The following is a 26335-nucleotide window of genomic DNA, read 5'->3' as shown; positions in this document are numbered from 1 at the left end:
CTCAACAATTCTTGCAAAGGTGGAACTGAAGAGGTCTCTTTAGTTTGAATTTCTTATATGACTGCATATAGGTATTTTCAGAGAAATGCAGGTGTAACTATTTTTGTGGGTTTTTTTATCGTTGTTCTCAATGAGAAATGCAGAATTGCACCTTTTGTGTCACTGTCACAATCAATTGGAGGAGTTGAGCTGGAGTTGAATTTGATATCTTGTTCTCAAGTTATAGTAGGATGGTGTTAAGACATGGGACTGGACACTATCGTAGTGAAGAAAGAGCTGAACCAAATCTTTCTTTCACTAACCTAGAAACCGGTGTAGTGACTATTTATACATATCCCTTCTGGTCTGGGAACACCTCTGGATTTCCCAACTGAAGCTGAAGAAGTGTCACTAACTGTGCTATGCAATATCTGGATTTCCCTCCTGGACCTGCTGCCTCCTGCAATCTTTGATATTGGACGATGGATTTAAATCTTGGTCTTAGAGATTCTGAAAGACTTTCCGAGATTGGGAAGATTGTGGGAAGAAATTGCTCGTGTGTTAAAAGAAAAGAGATGAAATAAGACTTTCAACTATTTGAGTTGACTGACTTGTTTCAGTAAGAGGCCATGCAGAAATCTTTATAAATAGAAGCCTTAGGGAGATTTCTTCAGGATAAATGTTGAAAAATATTAATTAAATGAAATGTTGATGATGCTTTGCTGATCTTCCATTGGTCTTTTTTTCTCCTAACAGTGATGAAACCGTGGATCCACTCATACCTCCACTTCACATCTAAAAACATGGAGGAAATTCCACTTTCCATGAGAATCGGAGAAGAATATTGGATCAGACCTTACACCAGAAATAATGCTCTGAAGATTAAAAAAGCATAAAAATCAGAAAAGGATTCTTCTGCATGATCACTGCCTTGCAGCGTCTGGACAATTTCTTACTCTTAAGACTGTTAACGCCAACGACTGTTATCCTCCTATCCCCTTGTTCCCTTTAAAAGCATATTTTTTTATAAGAAATATCTATATGAATATATCTCAATACATATTGTGGATAAAAGTGGATTCCAGAAATTCAGCTAGAAGATTTCCATCCCTTTGACTCCCTGTTGGACATTTTCTTGGATTAACTCTTTGCAGCTATGGATCTTGTAGGCTTTTCTATCAGACTGCAGTTATTCCTCAGCTCCTGTTTGGGATTGGAATTTTTAGGTACTCCAGGCCAGTGGGCACGCTACCTCCGCTGGGACGCCAGCACCCGCGGTGACCTCAGCTTTCAGTTCAAGACAGAGGCCTCAGAGTCACTGCTGCTGTACTTTGATGATGGAGGATACTGTGACTTTCTGCAGCTGGGGGTGGTGGAGGGTCGACTGCAGCTGCGCTTCAGCATTGACTGCGCTGAGACCACGGTTGTTTCCGACAGGCGGGTGGACGACAGCAGCTGGCACGCCGCCACGCTGAGCAGGTATAACCTGCGCACGGTACTGGTGCTGGACGGCCAGGCCAAAGCCGACGAGGTGAAACCTCAGCGTCAGTTCATGAAAATAGTCAGCGACCTGTTCCTGGGTGGAGTACCTCAGGATATCCGCAACGGTGCACTTACACTGCCGACGGTGCGAACCATGCAACCCTTCAGGGGAACAATTACAGACCTCAAGTTTGGCAGCTCACAGCCCCTGTTCCTGGGAAGCCTTAAGGTGCCCCTGGAGTCAGAGGGTTGGTGCACTGTCAACCCTTGTGAGAACGGTGGAACGTGCATGGTGATAGACGGAGAACCGGTCTGCGACTGCTCCCAGACGAAATACAAGGGCCGCTTCTGCAATGAAGGTAAGAGAAGACTGCAGTTTTTTCTCTCTTTTTTTGCTGTATCATCTCATAGCTCCAATGGTGAAACACTCCCCTTCGATTCATTTTTGCTAATTAATTAAATTAATTAATCAGACCTTAAAACTGATTTTAGTAAACATAATAAGCTACAAATAAGTAGAAAACATTTTTTTTGTTAATAAAACATCTAACTTTTATTGTAAGTTATTGATTTTACCCTCAGGTTTGTCAGTGTTTCTTGGAATACTGTAACAGAGGCCTTTTTTCTCAAAACCTTTGCACCAGAACTCAATGGATTTAAATGGTGTTGTAAGGATAAACCAATAGAAAACTGGTAAAACAGTAAAATTATGAAAGTGGCATTGGGTCTGCAGTTCTCGTTAGTAATGAATTTACACCGTTCTGGTGAGTGGGGACACCCCAAGGTTAAAAAATTAAGATAAAAAATGACAATATGTTGCTTTCTGTTCTGAAGAACCAAAGAGACCTATTTTAATTATAGCTTTATATAAAATTTCCTCCTTCAAGTGTGTAGGCTTGTTGGCATACAAGTCTTTAAAGTTTCAATTTTTTTCAATCACTAGGGTTTTTTTTTTTCTCTGTGTAGCCTGTTTCTGCTCTTCCTCCCAGTATCATTGTATCAGCTGTGCTGTAAAATCAGAAAGCTAATCAAAGCACAGTTAGCCAGGGAGGCCCAGGTTAATGGCATCGGTCCTGCAGGCAGTGATAAGGGCGCCTCTGGAGAGAATGAAACCTCCTGAGCCGTTTTTCTTCACCCAATCACGAGATGGCAGGTGTTTTTATATCACATCCCTTTGTGCAGAGATTTCTGCGTGTTTCACTTGCTCTGCACTGCAGCTGGCAAGCTAAAATTGATTTCTATTAAAAGCAAAGCCTTTTACTCATTTCCCCTCCCCGCTGGCCAAATACCAGAGACTTTCATCTGCCTTACTTTGAAACTTCCTGTCGCTGGATGAGTCGGGTGCTGAGAATATTCAGTAAAATTGCAATCAGGCACCACATTAAACAGATTCAGGCACCTTTTCTTAATCCGCTGTAAAAATAAAACTCTATCCATGGACTTAATTATTCACAATCAATACACATTCTTCAAGTTTCCAAATCAGTGGCTTCCAGCTGCTGAGGAGACGCAATAATCTAAAGCCTTATAAGATAATCAATAGTACTTAGATGGGAAAGTTTTTCCATAATTAGTTCAGATCAGATGTGATTTGTTTGAATTCCTTGTTTCTCATTGAGAAGTCTTTCTCCTAATAATAAATTTAAACTAATTTGGGTGGTTTCCAAATCCTCAGCATCTAGACATATTGCTAGCAAATCTGGAATTCAAAAATTATTATATTTTTTTAATCCATCTTATTTATGTTTTTCCTGTTACATTTGTCAACTGATTAAATATGTAGCAATTTACTGACCCTGTGGGGAAAAGTGTTTGTCAGATATTCTTAATTTGATGTATTTTGATGTGTGTAACATAAGGAGAGGCATATTTTTACATTCATCAACACTAAGTTGACAGAAGCCTCAAGCAAAAGAAATCACACCCATTTTTTGATTCTAGTGTATCAAAATCTCAGAAAAAAAATATCTTGCCTCCCTAGCTTTAAAATTGATCTCAACTGAACCACATGCCCACAAAAACACACATACTCACATGTGTGAGGCAAAAATGTAAATATTTGTGAGAAATTAAAATGCACCCTTTGCTCCATCTTACTTCTCATCTGATGGCTTTGTGAAGGTCTCATCACAACATTTCCATCATGTTTAGATCTGTACTTTGTCAAGGCCATGGCAACATTGTGATATCTATTCCAGCCAATCTGTTTTGGATGATTGTTTGATGGCTTAATTTGAGCCAAGCTTGACTGGCTGGACAGATCTCACCTGATTTGACTTTGGAATACTTTGGTCTATAGAGGAGTTTGATCTTTGCTCTTTGACTTCCCTTCTCGGCTCCTGTGGTTGCAAACACCCCCAAGTCATGAGCTCTCCATTACTTTTTATGACGGTTGGTATGAGGCATTTGTGCTGTTTGGTTTTCTCCATACATGTTGCTGTGCTTTAAGGCCAGACGTATTTGGTATATGTTCAAAGGGCATTATTCCAGAAGCCTTGTGCTTCATTTAGATGCAACGTTGCAAGCTGTGCTGCCACATGCTTTTTAGAGATTATAGGCTTTCTCTTATAAACTGCCAAAAAAAACAAAACATACCCATTCATTACTTAATTGTTCTGTAATGAACTCTAACATTTAACGTGGCAACATCGCCTATGGAGTCTGAGTTTGAGTTCATGGAGTTTGTGCATAGACACCGGGGTGTCATTACTGTAAGGTCAAATTAGTTACTGGATGCTGTTGTGTTGTTCTGCATTTATAGGAATCTTTAAATTATAGAATTATGAAATTAAACCATCATTAAGGATGGCTGAGTTAACTTACTCTATGCTCCAGAACAGCAAGCTGCCACAATTGATGGTTTCATATATTAATATTGAAAATACAGCATTTTGATTGTCTTGTTTTTCTCAAATATCCTGAAAGATGGACTATTTTTTTTTCAAATAATTTACATCTTCTTATATTTTCTTATTTTACTTTTAAAAATACACCTTAATAATTGTTTGACAATGTACATTTTTCTTTGACTAATGACTGGAAGTCTCAGAACTCCAGAAAACAACAAAAGAACAAGGACACGACAAAACAGCCTGTTTATTATATGAATCTGAACATTTAAAGGCATAACCTTCATAGCCTCGTGTGGAACAGCGTCTGGTTTCACCTGACATTTGATAAGCGTAGTATGACGGCTCATGTTGGCGGAGTAAAAGGGTTCCTTGACTCTGAAATGCAGTGGGAGGGCACTGCATGCAAATGCAAGAAGTGTGATTAAAATCTTCAGGTGCTTCTGGAAAACATGAATATTCAGCTGTTGGTTTCCAGAGCTGAACAAATGTTGTTAATGAAAATTTAATTGAATAAAAAATAAGATTTTGATTTGGTTATTTCCCTTTAGCTACATGGCACTTCCATTTTCACCTAGGATTGCCTTTTACTTTCTTTTTCCCTACAGAATAGAGTACTCCGCACATCTTTGGCTGTAGGATCTTCCCTCCTACGTCTATTGCTCCACATCTTTTCTCTCAGTAGTTTGTCCCTCTAAACAACTACCTTCTTTCCATGCCTTGGAACATGATGCATGACTCAGCACCACTTCAGAGTGGCTGCACCATTGACCCTCGTACAATAATGGCCTGCTTTTCCCTACCTTGATTTACAGTCTCCATGTTGGAACCTGTTCCTGCTCCAGATTTATGTCTGGCTCTCCCTCGTTCCGTCGTCTGGCTGCCTCCTGCGAGGTGGTGATAGGTGACAGGAAGCAGGGAACCTCAGCAGCCCTGAGAGAATTTAGATTAGTGATTGTTAAGGGATAAATAACAGCTTTAATGAGGCTGACTGAGATAGATTGGTGGGGTGCCTGTTGTAGGGGTAATGTGGGATAACTGATTGTCAGAAAAACACAGTTTTACAAATGTTAAAAATACATATTCCTACTTGAGACATGAGAAATGCCCAGAGGCTGAAGATTATGTGGATGCACGGTTAGGAATGAGGGATTTTTTTTCAGGTAGTTTCGAGTAAAAGTTTGTTATAGCATGTGGCAAAGCAGCAAATCAGTCTCTGAAATGTTGAAGACATCAGTCCTGCTACGTACGATTTCAGAGAGCTGGCTGAATGTTCAGGCCTTAGTTCAACTTTTTTGCAAAGAAGTAACAAATCGGGGAATGTTGTCTACCACCATTTCTCTATTTGGATACCTCAGGATGTTTGGAGGTATCCCAGATAACAATTTTGATTGTGACATCCAAATTGATACTTTTAAAGCAGGGGAAATGGTCACAGCGCTGTGTTGGTGACAACCTGTGATACAGTAGGCAGTGTGGAAGTGCTCTTTTATAACTAGTCATGCTGCTGTTACTGACTTACTTCAGGAAGAGTTCATTTACTTAGGCACTTCACAGAGCATTAGTCAAGAGATTTAAAGGTTCCAGCAACTTAAATGAAAAAATTTCTATTTTGTTACCGCCTTTCCTTTTTGACTGCATTCCAGCTTGTAGTTTGTGATGGTTTTACTCATTTCCATGCCCAAGCAAGTACAAAGCAGCTGAGAACACCACAAAAGTGTGATGACCTTGCAGCTGGCATCCATTCATAACACAAATTCCACTCAGGGCAACGATGGAAGATGGCAAAGACTCCCACTCGAATTAGCCTATAAAGTGGGGATTTATAGTGGGTATTTCATTTACTGAAAAAGGAGGAAGTGAATATAGATGAGAGGAGTAGTTTGGAGATGTAACAAACTGATACACTATGCAAAATGCTAACATTCTGGCCGCTCTCATTTCGACGAAATGTAGACGTAATGTTTTACCCTTTTCTGACCAGCATTGTTACTCTGATGCCCACAAGCATCAACCCTCCCATTGCTCATCACATCTGTCACCAGAATAGAATATTACAGAAAGATGCATTCATTGTGCAGGTCTCACTTTTCTCCATGTAATCAATCTCTGCTCTCAACTTTTTTCGACCAAAATAGTCATTGCAATGTATTACTACTCATAAAGAGGATTAAAGATGAGACAAAATACTCTCGAGATAATCCCTCCTTGGTATACCAGTATAGTAGCAGTCTATTCACACTTTTAAGATTTTATGTTTTACAAAATGTTATATGCCCTTTATTGAATATTTGTCTTTTTTATCCCTGTGTTTGTACACACATATACAGAAAGTAGTCGGTAGGCCCATTAAAAAAACTAAGAATTTAAAGAATGGACTACTCTTTGAGTAAACTGTCATTGTTTAAGGTCTCCATATAAACTTGTTATGAATGTTTTGAAAAGTGGAAAACTTGCAGCAGTTTCAATAATGAAGATATGCAGAGATGTTTCCTGTCCATCTTTGTAGCTGTTGAAAAGTATATCCAAATTTACGAGTGTTAGATTATTCTGCCATTTTCTATACCGGTCCTCCAGTGAGTGATTGTTTAAAATCAAAATAGGTCTGACATAGATACAAGGACAACAGCATAATTTATTGAGTATGATCTATCTGAAAATAGCAAGAAAGCTATGCTGAACTAAAAAAAAATTCAGTAAACGTTTCACAAACTAAAGTGAACATATTAAGGCAAGAGTTTTCTGCCAAAATAAACAAGACAGAGCCTATGTATAGTATTTATTTGAACAAAACTGTGATAAAAAATATGAATTAATAATAAAAGTTCATTATTATCACTTTTGAGCAATACCAGAACCTGCATCATTAAGCCTTCACCGTATGACACAATACTTTTAAGATCAAATCTGATGATTGGGGTTGACTTGAGTAGAAGACTACCTCTTTTAGTTCAGATACTTTTAACTTGCTAATGGATGGTCTTACATTAAAAATATATATTTCTTGTGTACTATAAGGCATAGGTAGTAAAATGTTGAGTTTAGGGAAATCAAAGTCATAGAAAATGAATACTGTACACAGGCCAGAGTTGGCAGGGTTAGCAGAAAGCGCTGCGGGATGATGAGAAGCAGTAGACCACAACAAATGAAGCCCTGGTGTCACACCAGACCGATCATGGATGACCTGGGCAGATTTAGAAGACTGGAGGTCTGTCTGATGTGATGATGGGAGTACTGACTCATTTTTATACAACAGATGATGTAAGTCAGCACAAACATGGTGGGCAGTGTAAGTCATGTCACTTCAAAAGACCTCTGCATCGAGGTGGAGCATGAGTGTTTATAAGAATATTACTGTTTGAAATAACTATGTAAAGTTTAGGTAAGACATATTTAACTAGTGTGATGGTAACAAGGAAATGGCCCATCAGATTAATCTGCTTTAAAGGTCTAATTTTAAGCAGAATTTTGTCACTACTAAATTTCTACTTTAGACTGTTGGTTGAAAGATTGAGACCAAAATATAAAGTTGAAAAATATTTAGTTTCTATAACTACCATTAGTCTTAATTGCGTGTTTACCTTAGTAATTCCTCTCTGTGTTTCACATGTGTTTTTCCAGGCATGAGCTGCTGTTCAAATTTCAATTTCAACAAATTCTCCTCAATAACATTTTTAAAATGGTAAATGACCTGGAGCCGTTTAGCGCTTTCTCATATTCAGAGGGCCTCAAAGCTCTTCTAGCTATATTCAGTCATTCACCCATTTGTGAACACATTCACATGCTAATGGTGGCAAGCTACTGGACTGTTGACGTAGTTGCCCAGGGACAGTCCGGCCGAGGTGAGGCTGCCATGGACCGGGACCACGGTGCCCTCTGACCACCACCAGCAGGCAAAGCGCATGAAGTGTCTTGCGGGCAGAAATGGATGGAGTGGGGATTGAACCAGAAACCAACTGGTTGGCATTGACACATCCCATGTGTGCTAGTCTGGCACATTAACTAAAGCAGGGGTGGTTAATGTCTAAATTTGCATGCAACTTCTCTGTTTCTCCTGTGTGGCTCATTGTGACTTGACTGGTCTCTTAAGGTTTAACAGTAGTTTGTGGAGAATTTTATTTTGAAAAATAATCAACTTCTCTCCAGCAAAGACGCTTTGCACACGTCTGCAGTTCAATTATATATTTTGCAGTTACTCCAACTGAACAACAAGTGTAGCTAAACAGAATATTCTGTCACCTCATGACACAAGCCAGACAATATGAGATATCAATACGACTGCCATTATCTTTTCCTGTTTTTAGCAGCCGTTAGCGATTACCTTTGTAGTTTATGCTCGGAGTAGCTATTTGTTTTGGTGGGTTGTTGTAGGTGACCAGGAAAACCTGGAGAGTTTGCGGTTTGTTGAATTAATTGTTTTGCAAAACAACATGAGCTACACTAGGTGAAGTAGTGTAAATGTGGGGGGTCCAAACAAATATTTTCCAAATTTGACAGGGAGACGTCCCTTTTATATCTAATTATTACCAAAGCCACACATGGTTTGAAGCTGTGCCATACTCTTTTCAAGTGATGGATTGAACAGAGTTGTCTGATATAGTCAAAACTGGCATTATTGTTTCATCATACAAAGATGCTTCAAACTTACTTCTCCAGAACTTTCTCCATGAACCGTCTGCTCTCTTCCTTGATATTCACAACGCTGTTGGGTCACTGATTGTCTTTAACAAACCCCCTGATAAAGAGTGGTGTTCACAGTATGTCTTCTTTAAATCACCGTTAATTGACCGTACGCCACTCTGATCAGCAATGTTTCTGTGGCCAGTTAAACACAATTACTGCTATCAGATTGCTGAGTTGTTTAAGCTGAAGGTGAAACACTTACAGTGTTCACCGTCTCAACTGTCCTCTGAAACTGTCCAGTTTCACACCCATTGACACCAGATGGCTTCAGCAGGCCTTCCTTGCTGTTCCTCCAGCTGTCCATATGTTCATATCAACATGAAACATGGCTGCTGGTGAAATCAGAGATCCTGAAGCCTCGGGACGGTGATGAGCATTCACAGTAATTGGTATATTTATCTGCAGATGTCATTGTTAATAATCCGACAGTGGTGAAATACCTCTTGAATAATTACGCTTTCCCAGTTTCTGAATTCCATCATGAATCATCCTTTAGGTAATCCACTCTGAGCTCTAATCCCCAGATATCCTCACCTCACCTTTTGGGTGTAGAGGTAAAAGAGAATCAAGCACATTCACTTGGATTATATGTCCACTGATGAATAAATAAGTTTGTCTAAGACACGGTGAGATGATCTGCGTGAAATTAATCAGGAGGCATTTCTCAGTGTGCAGCTGGAGGCACGAGTTAGAAATACCTGCGATTATTTGACTGCTCTCTGGGCTTTTACCTTCATTAAATATTTATGGCTTCACTAGCTTTATCTCACTTGCTGTCTCACCAAAATCTGATGCTACAAAGCGGCACAATGCAAGGGGGAGGAAATTGTCGGAGGAAGTAGGTCAAGATGGAGAAGAAAATGACAGAGCAGCAAAGAGAGGGGACTGAATCCAGCTGTTCATCACAGAGACACAATCCGCCCAAGTGCTGGGTCGTAGCGAAAGACCCTGTTATAGAGAAAATGGCAAGATTTGCATTTCATAAATTTAAATCTCGGATTGCCAGAAAAATCATGAGATAATAAGAGCAAGTGTTAAAAGCTTACATTTTATTTTATATGTACCATTTTCCAAACTTTTAATCTCTTGTGCATCCTCTCTAACACACACTCGTGATTTGTGACTGTTTAGTTGACCGCCATTCTGTTGTCTCTCCTTCATTTGGCAGCTTAGAGTAACAGCAGCGAGTTCTTTCATCAGTCTCAGCAAGGACCTCAAGCCAGAATGAAGTTTTGTGCAATTTTCTCAGATTGTCCTCTGAAAATTTGGGAAGTGTCCACAGGTCCATAATTTTAATTTTGATTTTAAAGATAAGCATCACTCAGTAAAGCTTGATAGTGTGGTCAGTAAATGTTGTCTTGATGTAAATCAGGACCTTTTGTTTTTACCTGAAACTCAAAGCATTGCAAGCCTGGAGATCATTCCGTACAAAGAGGTAAAATGTGAGATGAGCTGAAATGTTGTCAAGTTTTTCCACTTGAACAAAGAGAAAATGTCCAAAAAGCAATCCCAATATTATTCTGTTCATTATCTTGGCTATTTCTGTAACATTTGTGTGTGGTGTTCAATACATGTAAATCCCAAACAGAGAGATGTTTATAAAATTGAAATAAAAATCACAAAATTAGTCGGTTTCCGATCACACATGTCTTTTCTCCAAAGTAACTGGACCTCTTCCATGTTGGAGCTGCTCAGTTGAAACTGAATTAATATCTAATGCATACCAAATCAACCACCATCTGCTTGTGTTCACATATTAACACCATAACATGCCCAATTAGTCCATGCTCCGAACATTTAATGCATCTCAAGTCGATTACTGTTCATTTTATTCTGCAGCTACGTTGCCTCTCAGGAGCTCAATAAAATAGAAACTCCTCTGTAGCCCAAGTAAAACTCAAATTTGTGATGAAAATTGTCCACATAGTGTAATTTAAAGCTATCTTTGGGCTTAAATAACAATGAAACATGCATCCAAAGCTCAATGTTTGATATGAAAAGTTTAATGCTGATATCGAATGTTAAGTTGTGGGTTCAAAAACAGAAAATTCAACAGCATCTGAACTGTGCATGGCTTTTTATCAAACTTGTTGCTGGGAACATTTCCTTCATACTGAATGCATAATTTCTTTAGTTGAGTAATCTGGCAGCAGTGGGTCATTTTCTTTTTCTTCTATCCAAATGTCATAAATCAAAAGTTGCTTCTTTCTCTCCTTACTGTTGAGAAGCTGGGCTGTGTAGCAGATGCAAATGATTGTGCAAACTGCCAACCATTTGCATTGACTGTAAAGTGTTTTAAAAGTTGCATGACATTCATCATGCAAGTGCAAAGTGTGTTTCTAATGCTGGTTTCTTTGCTTCTTCTCTCCGTCTCCTTTCATTGCAGGGGTCAGGAAGACCATACCAGGTGAGTTGAAATGGGACCTGAAACGACCAGTCAGAAAGAATACATTGTGCAGTTGCAAATATTTAAACAACAATATTTGGCTTAAGGGTTCACAGCTACATCACAGTCTTAAAAGGGGACATGTGACTGCAGGGGCATTTAGTTTTTATGAGAAGTCAGTTCATTCCTTTGGAATTTCAAAAAAATCAAGTTTTTAAATGTTTTTGTCATTAAAAGGTACATCATCAAACAGCAACTTCTGGCCCAAAATAGACATAATTTTATTTTAAATCCCTTACGTTTTAAAGCTTTTTGTAAAATTATTTTCTAAAAATGTTCCAAAACTTTTCCTGGAGAATAAAAAAAATAAATAAATTGAAGACCAGTCCCAGTTCTGTTGCTCAGTGGTACCACATTATTACTGTGGGAAAATGCTGCTGCTTCTTTATTCTGTAGTTTTTGAACCCAAAATTATGTTTAGTGTGTGCAGTTGCAATCAAAAGTTTCCATCCCATCACCATGATCTTGAATGCCATGTTAATCTGTGACGTTTTATGATTTGAGACATTATTTTCCATGGTTTAAAACAATATAAAGCTACAACAAATCTAAAGAAACAAGAACAAAAGACAGAATGGTACTAATGACTCTAGAAGGCTTCGCCACTGTCACTGTAGTTTCAAACTAAGAAATGTACCTTTTACCCTGAAGACAAACAAATACAGGTATAGATAACAATCTTCATCTATATTTTAGAAACAGCTGTAGCTGTGATGATATTTTAGTTAGTTTCTATCTCAAAGACAATAACAATGTTCAAAACTTGTTTTTGCTCCCAAAACTAAAATCCTACAGTTATGTGAGGTACCGGTTGCTTTACCAGGTCAGTTCTGGTTCCGCTTTCCCAGTTGAAGTATTCTTTAAAAGTGTGAATTTTTCCCAGGAAGCCTCCTGCTCAGACACAGGAAGCTTTGGAAAGTGATTGTGTTCGGATGTCATGCTTTCCCTTCTGAAAGCATGTTTCGTCCCAATACCGCAGAGTATTGAATCAGAGTGTTCTCTGTCTCTCTTTCATCTCCTTTTCTCTTCCTCTCAAGGCCTCGCACACATGATGGCAGAACAAGGTACACCTTCTTTACTTCTTCTCTACAAAATATTCTTTGTGTTTGATTCTGGTGTGAAGCTGCATGTTTTGGTGAGGTGAGTGCTATCTATGGAAGTGCATGCTTCTGTACGGAGAGACAACAAGTGCAGAAGGTGAGTCACTTGTAGACAAATCTGAGATCTTTCAGGCAGAACATGACTTCATTTGTAAGTTGTAGGCATCCAACGAGTGGGGAAAGTTCTCCCTGCAGCAAGATGCATTTGAAAAATCTGTAAAAATGCTCACTTTTTTTCCACATTAGAAATAAGTGATAGGTTCCAGACTAGGTCACCTTTAATTTAGCTCAGTGCTCCTCATGGTCTGGTCAGCTTTCAATAAACCAATAGATCCGTTTGCTCTACAGCTGTGAATGCTTTGTTGGGCCCCTGGTCTCTTACACTTTGACCAAGCTAAACAGAGAGGTTGAGGTCTGCCTACATGGGCCAAGTTCCAAAGTAGCAAAGAAAGCCTTGGGTCTAGGCTCAGACGGCTGCTGACTAAATGGAAGATCCCAAAAAGTGTTAGTTTCATTATATCAATGAGGGACATTTAGAAACCCCCACTGAACTGCCATTTTAATTCCAGGTTGTAATAATACAAAATAGAAAATTTTTTATTGTTTTTTTTTTGTCTTTTAGTTATTTTTTTTTTAAGTTGACAAAAGATGGAGGGTAAATGTCATTTAAATGTAATTGCAGAACAGAGTGCCTGCATGTGTTGATTCTGTGCTGTCCAAGTTGAACAGAACGTTATTTTCAAATGCTTTCATTCAAGCTGTAATAGCCTGTTCCAGGATTCCTTATTGCCTGCTGCGTTTGCATGTTTTAAATGTTTGAGATATGCTCTGTTCACTGATTAACCCTCATGAACTTACACTCCGTCCTCTTCTTCCTCCCTGCCTGGCCCGTCTCGGCTGTGGACTCTCTGTTCCTCCTCCTGCTGTTGCTGCTGCTGCTGCTCTTCTAGCTAAAAGCAAAGGTACAGGCTTTTCAAAATCTTTCCTTTTCCACCAGTATGAAAAGCGGCGATTGCTCTGTGAGTGTTTGAGTGGAACGTGTTAGATGTTTTAATGTGTTTACTTGTCTGTGTTCTGTAATGCTTTCTCACTGAGGGTGCTTGTATTAAGTGAGTAATTAAGCCAGCAGCAAATGAAAGGGGGAGAAAAGAGACTTGCTTTTGTGTGTTCTGTGTGTGTTTGAGTGTGTTTCATGATTTGTTAAAAGGCTTTAAGTGTGTGCAGGAAGGCCGCACAGCAGATCAGTTTTCAGAAAAAAACCCTCTCCAGCTTTGCTTTCTGCAAACCAAAGTGTCCACTCAGCAGCTGTGTTCTGCAGGATTTGTGAGATGCTCACGGTTTATTTCTGTCAGAAACTTGTCTGAGAATATCCTGCTTACTTGAGGCATTTCTATGACTGGACATGCATTTCTATGTTTTTATGACATCATGTAAACAGCAATGATAAAAACTACAAAAGAGAGAAGTTAGTAGTTAATTAGTAATTTTCCAGGAAATATTTGAAGGGTTTAGGCTGGATGTTGATTCCCATCATAGTATGCTTTTAAGGCTTGGAGGCTTAGAAATGGAATTGCCCCCCGTCTCAGTCCGCAGATAAACCTGTTTTTATTCACATCTCACTTCAGTAAATACATAGTGATCTGCAGTGATGCTTTTGTGTGATTACTTGGAATTGTTCAAATACATACAAACTGTTATATTAATGCACAGGAGGGTGAGTAGGAAAAAGCTGGCAGCAATGCTTCACGGTAAAGATTAGTTGGTTTTAACTTTAGAGTTTAACCCTTTGAATCAAGGATGTTAAAGACTTCCATAACTATTAAGAGAAAATCTTTGTTTGGGTTAATTAGGTAAAAATGAAGCTAGCTCTGTAGAAATGGCAAGCTATCCAAGTCTGCAACTATTTGATTTTATTTTTTTGTAAATCCTAATTGATGTCCAGACATTCTTTGAAAATTTATAAAAAAATAAATAAAAAAAAATGCTCAATTTGTGAAAACATCTGAATGTCTGATGATGAAAACTGGAATTTTAAGATAGAACTGAATCCAAATTGGATAATGGCTTGAAGAATTGTTGTTAGATGATTGGCTTGTCATCATGTTTCCATGCCTTATCTAGTGATATTAAAGATGCAATCCTTTGTCTTTTTTACATGAAAATCATTGTACTGGATAACGTGGAAAATGCAGACTTTGTTTCAGAAAGGACAAAGGCTGGTGGCTTGTGTTTGTAACACATTTAGACCTCTTTCCTGTTGGCGTGATTAGTTGTGCACCCAAAATGGCTTCCCCCGTACTTAAGCCCGGTGCTCTCTTCTGACGATTTCTGCTCCCAGAGATTTCCACTCCCCTCCCTCACCTCGGCTCTTATATGTCTTTGTTGCTGTGTCTAATCCCTCAGCGAGATGGCTGCCATTATTAGGTATTGCACACATGCAGGATCCGTGTTGTCGCCTGTTCGGCACACGGGAGGCTCCATTGTAGCTCTGTTTGCATGCCATCGTACTAGTGGCAGAGGAAAAATGAGATAAGAAACAGCCTCTGCTTCAGAAGGGTCATAATTTACTGTTATGAGCTCAAACTAAGTTCTCTATATTAACTTTTAGATTTCTCTTTGATTCTTTTTTTGTTTTTTGAAATGTTCATTTCCCCTTATCTGGCAGTGTCTCTCATCCCCTGCTGCATCTTCTCTATTTTCCCTCCTCATTCCCGCCTTAACTAGCTCATCCTTTCTTTGCCTCTCTTTCACCTGCAGCAGTTTCTTTAATCAGTTACAGTTTTGTCTCTTCTCAGTTTGATTAGCTCCGTTCTCAGTTGAGTCTCGCCGTCTTATCGCCTCCCTCTGGTTTAAGCACACCATCTGCATGAGTGTTCACGGGAATCAAGCAGAAACACAGTGATGTGCAGATGATTTAGTAGCTAGATCTTTGCAATTTTTCTTGAAATGTGTACAGCATGTTCATCATCAAACTAGGGACAGCTTGAAAAAGCATCATAACCATAGTAAAATTGTGAATTCAGTGCTTTACATCACCTCTAAAATAAAATAAAAAGATTTATCTTCCAACTAAAAGAGTCCAAGGTGATTTGCTTTGTTGCAGTTAGTGTTGATCTACAGATTAATAATGCATTTCTGTCATTTGATAGCTGAGAATACCCAAAAACTAACAAAGAAACTTAACAGGTTTTCAGAAATTGATCCTGGAGGGGCACCGTGACACTCACCGTGAAAATGCGTGAATAAGGCTCAACTAAATCTGGTCCTTTGCCTGAAGAAGGATCTGAGAAACATGGAATGATGACAAACTATTAAAGTAAAAAGGATCATGTGTTTAAAACAGCGATTAAGACAGTTATCTCCCAGTAGCAGAATTCAGTGAACCCATTTATTAAGGAGATCATGACTGGGTGGCTGACTGGGGTTCAAGAACACTTGGACAGTTGGGATCTATTCGCTTGACTGAGTGTTGATAAATGAGCCAGACTGGGATCACCCAGCACCGATGTTGAAGAGGGGGAAGGTGGACAGGTTTACTGGACAGAACCGAGGCGGCATACTAAAATCTGCAACTGGACAGTGGTTTAAGATCCGACCTCTGAATGGTTGGAATAATTTCCAAATATAAAGTAAATTTTTCTACAAATTCTAACTCCTTTATTTTGTCACCAAGTATTCTGCTGTTTGTGCCAAATAACAGTGGATGTCTGTATGGAAGAAGTCATATTTATGGAAATGTTTGAATAAAATATGGAAGACCTCTAGAAACTGAAAGACAGTCACACATGGTCATGTGACTTTGACCCGTCTTGGCGAGCTGCTCCGTGGCACCACACTGCGCGCAGAGTGTTTGCTGGCACAGCCGGTTTGCCAAGAAACAGCAGTGAGAACAAAAACAACAGACTCAGACAAAATGGAGAACACTATGCTATGACAACAGAATAGAAAAAAAAAAACAAAAACACTCAATAGTACTACAACAACTACTACCTTGAAAACCGACATATTGAGTCTTGAAGCCGCTCAATTTCCCGTGACACAAAAATTAAATAAAATATAGCAAAATTGTGTTTTGATCTGATCAGCAATAAGTAGAAATGTTAAATACCATTGATCATTGGGGAAACATTAAGATCCTAGGTTAGATTTTTATAGATTATATGAAAAATATTTTTAGGAAGAAAATGGTGATGTACTGTATGTCTTGCAGTACATCACTTTAGAGAGTGTTAGTTACTTTAGAGAGTGTTCTCACACACAATTTTATAAAAAAAAATCTCTGTTGATGGTTCTGTAGGGTCTTTGATGTTTTTCAGTGGTTGTTTACTGGGGTTTTAAGTGGAATATGGTGACAGCGTATAGTCAGAGTGGGGCTGGTGTGCACCGAAGTTTAAATAACATGTAGAAGAATCCAGCTGCAGTTCTCAGGCCCCACCACTCCCAATTCTTTCTTTGGATCGTTCTCTTATATTCTAACCCTAAACCTGCTAACCTCAACACCTACCCACTGAAACGTCTTAAAAATTAGGCTGATCTTTCAATGAAACAAAATCTTCTCAATTCTGTGTAATAAGTCATCTAATTAATGTATCAACATTTGCCCTCATATTTGTAGCATGTGTGGGTGTTGTGTCTACATGTGTGCAAAGTGAGCAGGTATGAGTGTGCAGCAAAAGATCATCAAGTAGTATGCTAATCAGCTAATCAGGCTTGATTGCACCTTAGAGGGGTGTGTTCGTGGTAACCTTGAGGAGGCTGACAATTGGGAGATGATGAGTGCTGGGAATTGTCTCAAACACACTCAGACGTCAACATGGCAGGACTGACAACTCAATAGTATCAGTGCATAATGTCAAATTATGCTTTTAGACTTCACCTCGGACAGATTCCACTCTGCATGATTGAACATAGACCAAACTTGGATACAGGTGGAGTGCTTTTGATTAATCTGGCAACTGTGGCTCAGTGGTTGCCTTGCAATTGGAAGGTTGTGGATTATTGAAAGTCCGTTTGTGATCACATGCAACCTCTTTTTCATTTTTTTTTTTTTTTGTGCAACACTAATTCAGTCTAAACTAACCACTGTCGTCACAATATTTAACTGAAAGTTACTTCAACTGCATTATAAATGATTAAATTGCAGTCGTGCGTCAGCATCTGCGCTGGAAAGAAGTCAAACGGATGTGGAATTTTCTAATTCTCAAAGTAGATGATTTTTTTTTTTTTGAGAAATAGAGATAGCCTTGTGAGAAGTGCTTTAGTCGCTCCTGCCCTAACCAATGTGTCTCCCCATGTTACAAATGCTCCTGACTCCTCGTGAGATTAACAACAGCATAAGCACATTCTGTTGTAAAGTGTTGAAATGCCTCTCGGACTTCATGCAGCAGCCGATCGATGCAGCAATCCTCCAGCCGTTTGGAAGTCACAACCTGCTACACTCTGAACGTTTTTTATTTGAGTTCTGTTTTGGTATGTGGTGATTACACCCAGTTTGAGCTGCATATGATTGCAGAGTTGCCCAGGTGGACCTGGGTGAGTGACGGAACAAAATGTGAGCTCTCCACAGGCCCATTTTTATTCGCAATGAATCAATTAAAGACTGATTCATTGCCCCAGAATAATGTCATTGCTGTTTTTTGGGGATAGACAAGAAATGGATTTGTGTATGCTGAAATATTTCAACGTGTCTAAATTTCAAGTGTATATGGCATGTTGTACTCCTTTGCTTGAAACAAAGCCACCATGGTCCCAGACTTGAAAAACACCTTTTGCCACTGTTGCTGTCCACACAAATAGTTTCTGCCACTGAAATAAAAACACAGATCCAGTCTGGCGAAGGCGCGTTCTGTTTCTCCACGTCTATTTTTGTAAAGTTGTTGTGTATGCCCTTTGTGGTACATCCCAAATAAGAACAGCAGTGAGGTGGCGTCTGGAGTCTGGAGGCATATTTGTTGTTCACAAATAATCCTCATTCAATATCAGAGTGTTTATGGTTAAATGTTACAGAAACAACAGGATTTAAAATCTTGGTTTAGTGGAACTCCTTTCTGGTCATAGCACTGCTCTTGCTTTTCTCTTCTTTGTGCCTTAGCCTTTTCCAGTTGCTGGTTATTGCAAACACTCCAGTGCTCTGCAGCGTTGCTCTGCTGGCCCACAAGGTTGTGATTGTAACCTATTTGGTCAAAGATGTCAACCCCAACAGTCAAATTGCCCTGGAGCAAACATATTTCAGCAGCAGAGCGCTCCCTAGACGACGTTTCAGGCGGGGGGTGGGGCGTTGGTAGCAATCTTAAGGGAAAAAAAAAAAAAAAAAAAACATGGCGGTGATCTGAAAAACGATTAAATCCAGATTCCGAGCGACAACATAGCTCGCCCCCCCTGAGGGGATTGACACGGGCAGCAGCATAGGAGGGAGAGAAAGATGGAGGAGGAGGAAGAGGAGGAGAGATTATGAGGGAGTGTGCTGGTTATCTTAATTAAATGGAAGTGCATTTCATCCTCCTCCTATTGATTTGTGCCAGGGGCTGTGTGTACATTATGTGTGTTTCAAAGGCTCCGTCTGATCCGTGGTGCTGAATTTACTGATGTGGCGACTGAAGACGACAAACTGCTCCGAGTTTTGTTGCACTAAATAATAAAGCTGAGATCTCACAAACTGCTTATGGCTGCTATATAATTTAATGAAGTCACAAATGCGAAACAAAAGAAAAATACGCTCGAGTGTTTGGAAAGGTGTCTGCTTTCCTGATTGCATGAATGCATCTATTTTACTGTGCCGATCCCGGCCGGGCTACACACAAACCCAAAGCATTTTTCTTTTTCTCCCTTTCCGCCCCTTCTGCCCTGCTTCCATTTATTTTGATTCCTGAAAGTTAATGCTAACAGTTCTGTCAAACGACTGTGCTTCAGGCAACACTGCTTAAATACATCTTTTGCTATTTTAGTGACCTGCTTTCTGGCATGGGTTCTTTTTTCCCATTACTGGGAATGACATTTCATTTAGACCGCATCATTCATCTTTTCCAAGTCAACATTCTGCTTCTCATTTTTATTTTCATGTTTGATATATCTCTTGTATTCACTTGACTTGTTTTACTGTTTTCCTTCGGCCATGTTTCATTCCTGCTTTTTACTCTGATTTACCTTCTTTGGTCCACTTTGAGAAAAAAAAAAAAAACCGTCCTTCATTTTTTTGTAATATATTTTAGGTAATATACAACTTTATTTAGTATTTTACACCATGACAATGAAGAGGTTTTTACAGGAGCATTGTGATGAAGCACATTACTGTACACCAACAATTTTTGTGTGAGTGGGATACTTTAACCAATGAATCCCTGGAACCTGAGCAAGTGAGAAAGTTGATTAACTTCTCCCTCTATTTTAAGAGTGGTGGAGCAAAATTATATATATTTTTTTATTTTTTGTCATATTTTTTCATGGTTTGTGTCAGTTAATCCCCCCAAACTCACTTTGCGCCCTCGTTTTATAACCGAATTAGGCGTCCATGTTCAGTGTTAGGGTGCTGATCTGTTTGGGTTTTAAAAGAATTACCATTTGAACAATGTTTCTCCTGATTTCCTTTTTCTCACTTTACAAATCGCCTTGTAAGTCTTCACCACATGAACACATTTTTGAGCAGGAGACTCAGGAGAAGCCCATGTTTTATGTTTGTTATATAACCACTTGTGGCCAACCTTGGTCTGCATTTTTTGACCTGCATTCATACTTGAAAGATGCTTATGTTTTGATATTTTGATTTTGACTTTGGAAATGGAAATTCATTTTGCAACTCATGACCTCATGACCTTAAAACCTGTAACTGTGGAATGTATGACATGATGTTTGAACTTTATAGTCATGGTGAATTACCAGTATGGTTGATGAAACATGCCATAGCATGTTTTTATCTGTATATCTGTGTAAAGACAAAGACTGGAATGTGGTTTTAATTTTAAAGAACATGTTGGAATGAACTACAATGAATCCTTATCCAACTGGTCAATGATGGACCAGCAGATGAAGCTTCTATCTTTTGCTTTACATTGATGCAACTTTGCAATCTTAAATTGTGCTTTTCATATAGAAGAGGCTTTGTCCTTCAACTATTCCAAGCCAGACATGTATTTAGTGTTGCCACGATGAACATTTAACCTGCAGCCTGAGACCAGTTTATTCTGATGAGTTTTAGTATTTTGATATTTCTCTGAACAGATACTTTGTGATTTTTCTTTACAAAATTTGCAGCGAACATGTTTTCCATTTGAGAATTATGTCTTTATAGATTAAAGGACATGAAATATAGATTTATATTCTATCATTTGCCAGTTGAGTTTTGGCAACTGTTCCTTCTCAAAGGTGCTTGCAGGTGTATTTCCTTATTGGCATTATATTAACACACACCTGCATGCTCCAGAGCACTCCTACTTTGACAGAGATGCACACAAATCCTGGTTATTCCCCAGATATCATCACTGTTAATGATGCCAACCTGAATTAGACCTCTGAATGAGGCGTAAATAAATAGACGGGATGTTAGACGAGCTTCACAGGAGACAGCTTTACTGGTCTCAAACTTTTTTCTTTAAACCAAACTCATTCAAACCACCTTTTAGCAATGTATGCTAACAACCTGCAGCATCTGTCACAGATGCACTTTTATATCGCTGTAAAGTGGGCTGCCTTTGTCCTCTGATTGCTTATTTTATTTATATATTCATGTTTTTCTAATGGATTAAGTCTTTCAGATTGTCAAGACACTTTTGGATTCTGCCTAATGGTTCTTACATTTTTATGTAGTCACATAAAATACCTGTTATGAATGTGAAGCTGAAGATCTTTTTGAGGATTTTATGGTTGCTTTTTTAATCTTTTTGGGTGGCTTGATGAAAAAGCGGTGAAGAATGATGTAACAGTCATTTGTAGAACGCTAATTTGAACTTTGTGTGATTATCGCTGCAGCTACATTTCCTTGAATAGAAATCACTGAATGAGCCTGGTGTGAAAAGGGAATTTTTTTTTTTTTTCCGCTTGCTCTGTGGCTCCTGTGCAGTGCAGTTTGAGTCGATGGCATGGCACCAAAAGTTAGCTTTGCATACATTTTCTTCTTTGCTCTGTGTTTGACAGTCAGAATGGGCCTGCCTTATCTTCTTCAGCTTTTGCTTTGTTCCACATGGCTGAGCTCTCAATGAGCTGCGGTGATCGTTCGATTGCCTTTAGCCGACCATAACTGCCGCAGTCCTAAAGTTGTGACAGAGAAATGGTGGACATTTTGAGGAGAGAAATGATCTATTGTTGCCATGTAGCTCTGACTGCCTGCTATCAGAAGCATTCGACCCCAGAGAGGAATTATCTCAGATGAAGAAAAACTCCAGTGTTTCAGCGCTGAAGGTGACCTGAACGTTCCGGCTCAGCAAATTAAAGCGTCGGTGCTATCAGATGCTGAGGAAAGCTAAGCGGATATAAACACCACATCCACGCAGAAGAGGTAAATGCCTATCACTGATTGATCTCCCTCTCAGATCCATTTTATGTAATTCCCGTCAGCATAATTCAGTCTAATAAACATTCCCCTCAGCCTTTAAAATTAATGCAAAGTCCCACAGAGAGAGTCGAATGCAAAACATTTGTGCTGTTATGAGAAAATAAGATATACCTGAGGGCTGTGTGAGGGCCCACTAAGCTTTTAACATTTATATCCAGATAAGAGAAGTCCATTATGTTTCATGCTGAATGCTCATCAGCTGGCTTTGATGCCACAAAAGCTGTGAAGGCTTATTTTTCCAGAGGCTAACACAAAGTCGCTTCAGATCACAGTTTGTTGCAAAGTTATGCAAATTCCCCTCTAAAATAGACAGCATTTTCAGTGATTTATTCAAACCTTTCAATGGTAAATTCACAAGATGGCTGTCAAAAGTCCAAATATAACAAAAATAATGCAAAAAAGTCTTGGTCTTTTTAGTCTTTTGTCACAGAATATCTTTACCGTAACAACACGTACATCTTACACTTTACCGTTCACAATTTCTGGTAAACTCTCCTTGCATAGTTAAAATCCGTGAGTACTTGAGACCTCGTATGACCCCTTACGGGCTATTTTCATACTTCAACCATCAAATGTCATGTAATTATTATCCCCAGTGAAAATCATCTTAGCTCTACTACAGAAGCTAACATTGACAGTCTTTTTTTTTATTTCTGCTCTGGTAAGTACAGACAATCAGCATCATGGAAAATAAATGCAACTCACGAGTTGGTTGCTTTGCGAATGCCAGCCAATAGCCTGCCAAGTAGCATAGCGGCTAGTTATTTCCGCTTCTAAAGTTATGCACAAATAACTTCAGCTACATGACAAAAAAATGTGCAAATACGTGAAGTATTATTATAATTATACTGAGCCACAAAAAGACAGGGATCCATTGCATTCCCTGTAAAATGAACACTCTACTCACCTTGTTTTCAAGGTGTAGCTCAGTTATCCAACAGAGGAAGCTAATTTCAATCACTTTTATTTGGAATCTTATTCTTTCAGTCTTGATTATACTTGTTAGAGTGCTTCAATATGTTTTTATTGCAACAGTGTAGACAAATCTCTAATTCATCTACCCATCTCATGCTCCGATCTCTCAGTAACAACACAATGTACTTGAACTCATTCCTTGAAACTCTTCACTCAGTTTCTGCTCTATAGTGTTTACCTCAGGAAACTATGCTGTCCATTACTCCAGGTCTGCATTGAGAAATTTGCTTCACGTGTTTTTTTTGTTTTTTTTTCACACCGATACACACATGGGCGCCCTCTGCCCTCCTTGTGTGCCGTCTCCTTGCTCTTTGCTATGTGTGTGGATGGTGGAAATCTGTGTCATTTTGGCCTCGGCTCTACCGTGGGAGTAGGTCACGCTTGGTGAGGTAATACAGCGTGAACATGAGAACTGGAACCAGCCAAGCCTGGGACATTTTCCAAAGCTTCACACATGCATCTCCCTGCTGGCACCACATCAAGCTGAAGGCGTCCTTTTACTGACTCATATCTGCAGGTTTTACTGTGCAAAAAACAAACTAAACCTCCACTGGTGGTTCTCTGCAGGTTGTGGGAAAAGGCATCAGTGTCTGTGATGCAAACTCTACAGATTTACATTCACTGATGTCCCCAGAAAATACATTTTTTGCAATACATATCAGAAATATTATTTTGTCTGTAGTTTAAGGAATAACAAATCTGAATAAATCAGAATCTCAAAATTATAACATTCAGTTATATGCACATCAATTCTTTATTCATAGTGGCTAATCTGTTCGCAGTGACTGTGGGAGATAGGCACCTGTCCTGGGGGCCACGCATAATTAAGTGGGTCTAGACAATAGTGGTTTATTTGAACTGATCAGCAATTAGATATATTTTAATGAGCAAACCGGTTCAAGTCAAATGAAAACTAAAAAAAGTATACAGAAAATATAATCTGAATTTTAGATCTGTGTGTCATAAATTAAAAGAAAATGTCAGAATGCAGACAGAGGAAGAAAATGCCAGTCAAACCGAGGGCAGGAAAAATGAGCAGATGGATACGTGTAAATGTAAAGCTCAGATTTTTTGTGTCCTCACATTTGACATTATTACAGGTGTAACAGTAATCGTAGTTTAAAATAAAACTAAATATATTTTGTTTTTCTAACGAGTAAAGTTTTAACAATTTACTTTTATTTTTAAAACATCTGCTTTCTGAAGAGATAAAGGTATAAAGGTTCTTTCCTAGAGATGTGAATCATATCTTCAACTTTGTGTCTATCTCCACAATTGAAATAAAGATTAAAGAAAAATGAGGTAATAATAAGGTGGTAATAATAATAATAATAATAATAATAATAATAATAATAATATGAATTGTATATTAAACCATCATCATTATGTAATGCTCTTCCTAATTCCCAAAAAGACATCAGAAACGCTTTTTGATGTCTTTCTCATAATGGATAAATTTCAAATTATGCTTTAAAGAATCTCTAGAGTATAATTTTTCGGTCTAGCTTTTGCTAATCTGAGTCTTTTACAATGTTTGATTAGTGATCAAGCATCAACTAGACTTATTGAAGACAATGTATGTGAAAAATGTGAAAAAAGAAGCAGAAATTACCAAAAAAAAAAAAAAAGCTGCTTCATGAAATAATTTAAAGTGTATCAGATATATACAAGCTTTATGAGGGGTGCATATATGTTCAATTACATATATCTATTATGTCAGCAGAATAAAACACATAGCTTATGTATATTTCAACATGGAGCTATATATGGTTTGACAACAAATGGCCTGAGAGAGGAAGCTGTTACTTGTATATTTTCCTTGTAAATTGGCAATATGTCAGTATAGTATATCAGTAAGTTATTTATAGAACTACTACACACTTATACTGTGGCAGTTGTAAAATGTACACATGTGATCTCTCCTTTATGCCATGCGATACAATGTAAATCATATTTTCCAACAAAACTGGTTAAGAGTTTGTACCTGTTTGTACCAGAATTAATGAGGTTGATCCCCAGTTCTTCTACTGTGTAGTTATCTGAGTTTATAATATTACTACTACTCTTCTTCCAAGGCTGTTTATCTGAAATCGGAACAATTCAGACAAACTCCTCTACCTCGTTTTTTCTTTTCAAGAGTGAACATTTTCTGGTCATATCAGTGTAAACTGTCATCACAGCATAGCCCCACTTTATCGTCCCCTCATTATTCTGTCCCCACTGAGACCTCTGCGCCATGCATCAGAGGCATCGTCTGTAGCTGGCGGTCAGAGAACGATGACAGGCGTCGACACTCTCCAGACATTATCTGCATGTCATTGTCCTGCAGCACCGTCTTCACTTTCTATGAACTTGTGGTTCAGGCAAGCGCGTTTAAATGCACAAACGGTGACATGGTGCAGGCTAGCTTGGGATGCAAAGGTTGAGTGATGCATGCAGAAAAATGTGGTAAATTAGTTCAATTGCCTCAGTGCTCACCTCGTCATCCTTCACCAACACCCACAGCCCCTCCTATTCATGCATCTTCCTGTTTGCGGTGGAGTGAATTTTAAAGAATTCAATTGATCCAAGTCAGATTTAATTACCTCTCTTTTTCCCTATTGGGAACCAAATGAAACTCTATTTAGATGTTATCTTTCCTTGTGGTGTCATTGGTAAATGCAACAATGGGGAACTGAATCTTATCATTGCCTTTACTCAGATGTGGTAAAGAATGATTCCCATATTTAAATCTTAGCGGGTTTTTTTTACAGATTGGGATGTAATACAGAGAAATGTCAAACATCCATCTCATGATCCGGCTCCAGGTGAACCCACCTTCACCAGCAATCACTCTGATTAGTCCCAGTTCTCTCTATCTGGACTTTGGTTCACTCTCTTTCCACCCCTACCCATCACTACTTCAGCTCATTGATGTAATGGAGACATTTCTTTCTGTTCAGTTGTCTTTAGGTTCCAATCTATTAGATTGAGGTCTGCACTATGACTGGGTCCCTACTTTCTTTCCTTTCTTTCTTTTTTTTAGCATATTTGTTGTGGATTTTGCTGGTGTTTGTGAGATCATTTTGTTTTTACCCCAGTCTGGACAAAGCTTCAGATGTCTGACAGATTGTTTCACGTTTGACTTTAGAATACTTTGCAGTCACTGAGTCAAAAATATTGCATACAAAATGTCCGCTGTGGCTGCAAAGCAAGCCATAAGTCTTCCACCATCGTGCAGGGTAATTGGCAAGTCGTGTTTGACGTGTATGTGTATGTGCCGTTCTAATCTGATCTT

At 38.8% G+C, this 26335-nt stretch overlaps 1 protein-coding gene across 1 annotated transcript in view; it reads left to right on the top strand.

Moving 5' to 3' along the window:
* Positions 1-26335, top strand: part of LOC106932067 (neurexin-3a-like) — an 87008-nt gene that overhangs the window by 12686 nt on the left and 47987 nt on the right. The window contains exons 2-3 of the mRNA XM_088002848.1: positions 736-1820; positions 11380-11400. Coding sequence (XP_087858974.1) covers positions 1136-1820; positions 11380-11400 — 706 coding nt within the window. The 5' untranslated portion in view covers positions 736-1135. The remainder of the gene's footprint in view (positions 1-735; positions 1821-11379; positions 11401-26335) is intronic.

Source organism: Poecilia mexicana, unplaced genomic scaffold (assembly GCF_051168715.1).
Source record: "Poecilia mexicana isolate PSO_F unplaced genomic scaffold, ASM5116871v1 scaffold_22, whole genome shotgun sequence".
Lineage (NCBI taxonomy): Eukaryota > Metazoa > Chordata > Actinopteri > Cyprinodontiformes > Poeciliidae > Poecilia > Poecilia mexicana.
This window is presented reverse-complemented; position numbering and strand designations above follow the sequence as displayed.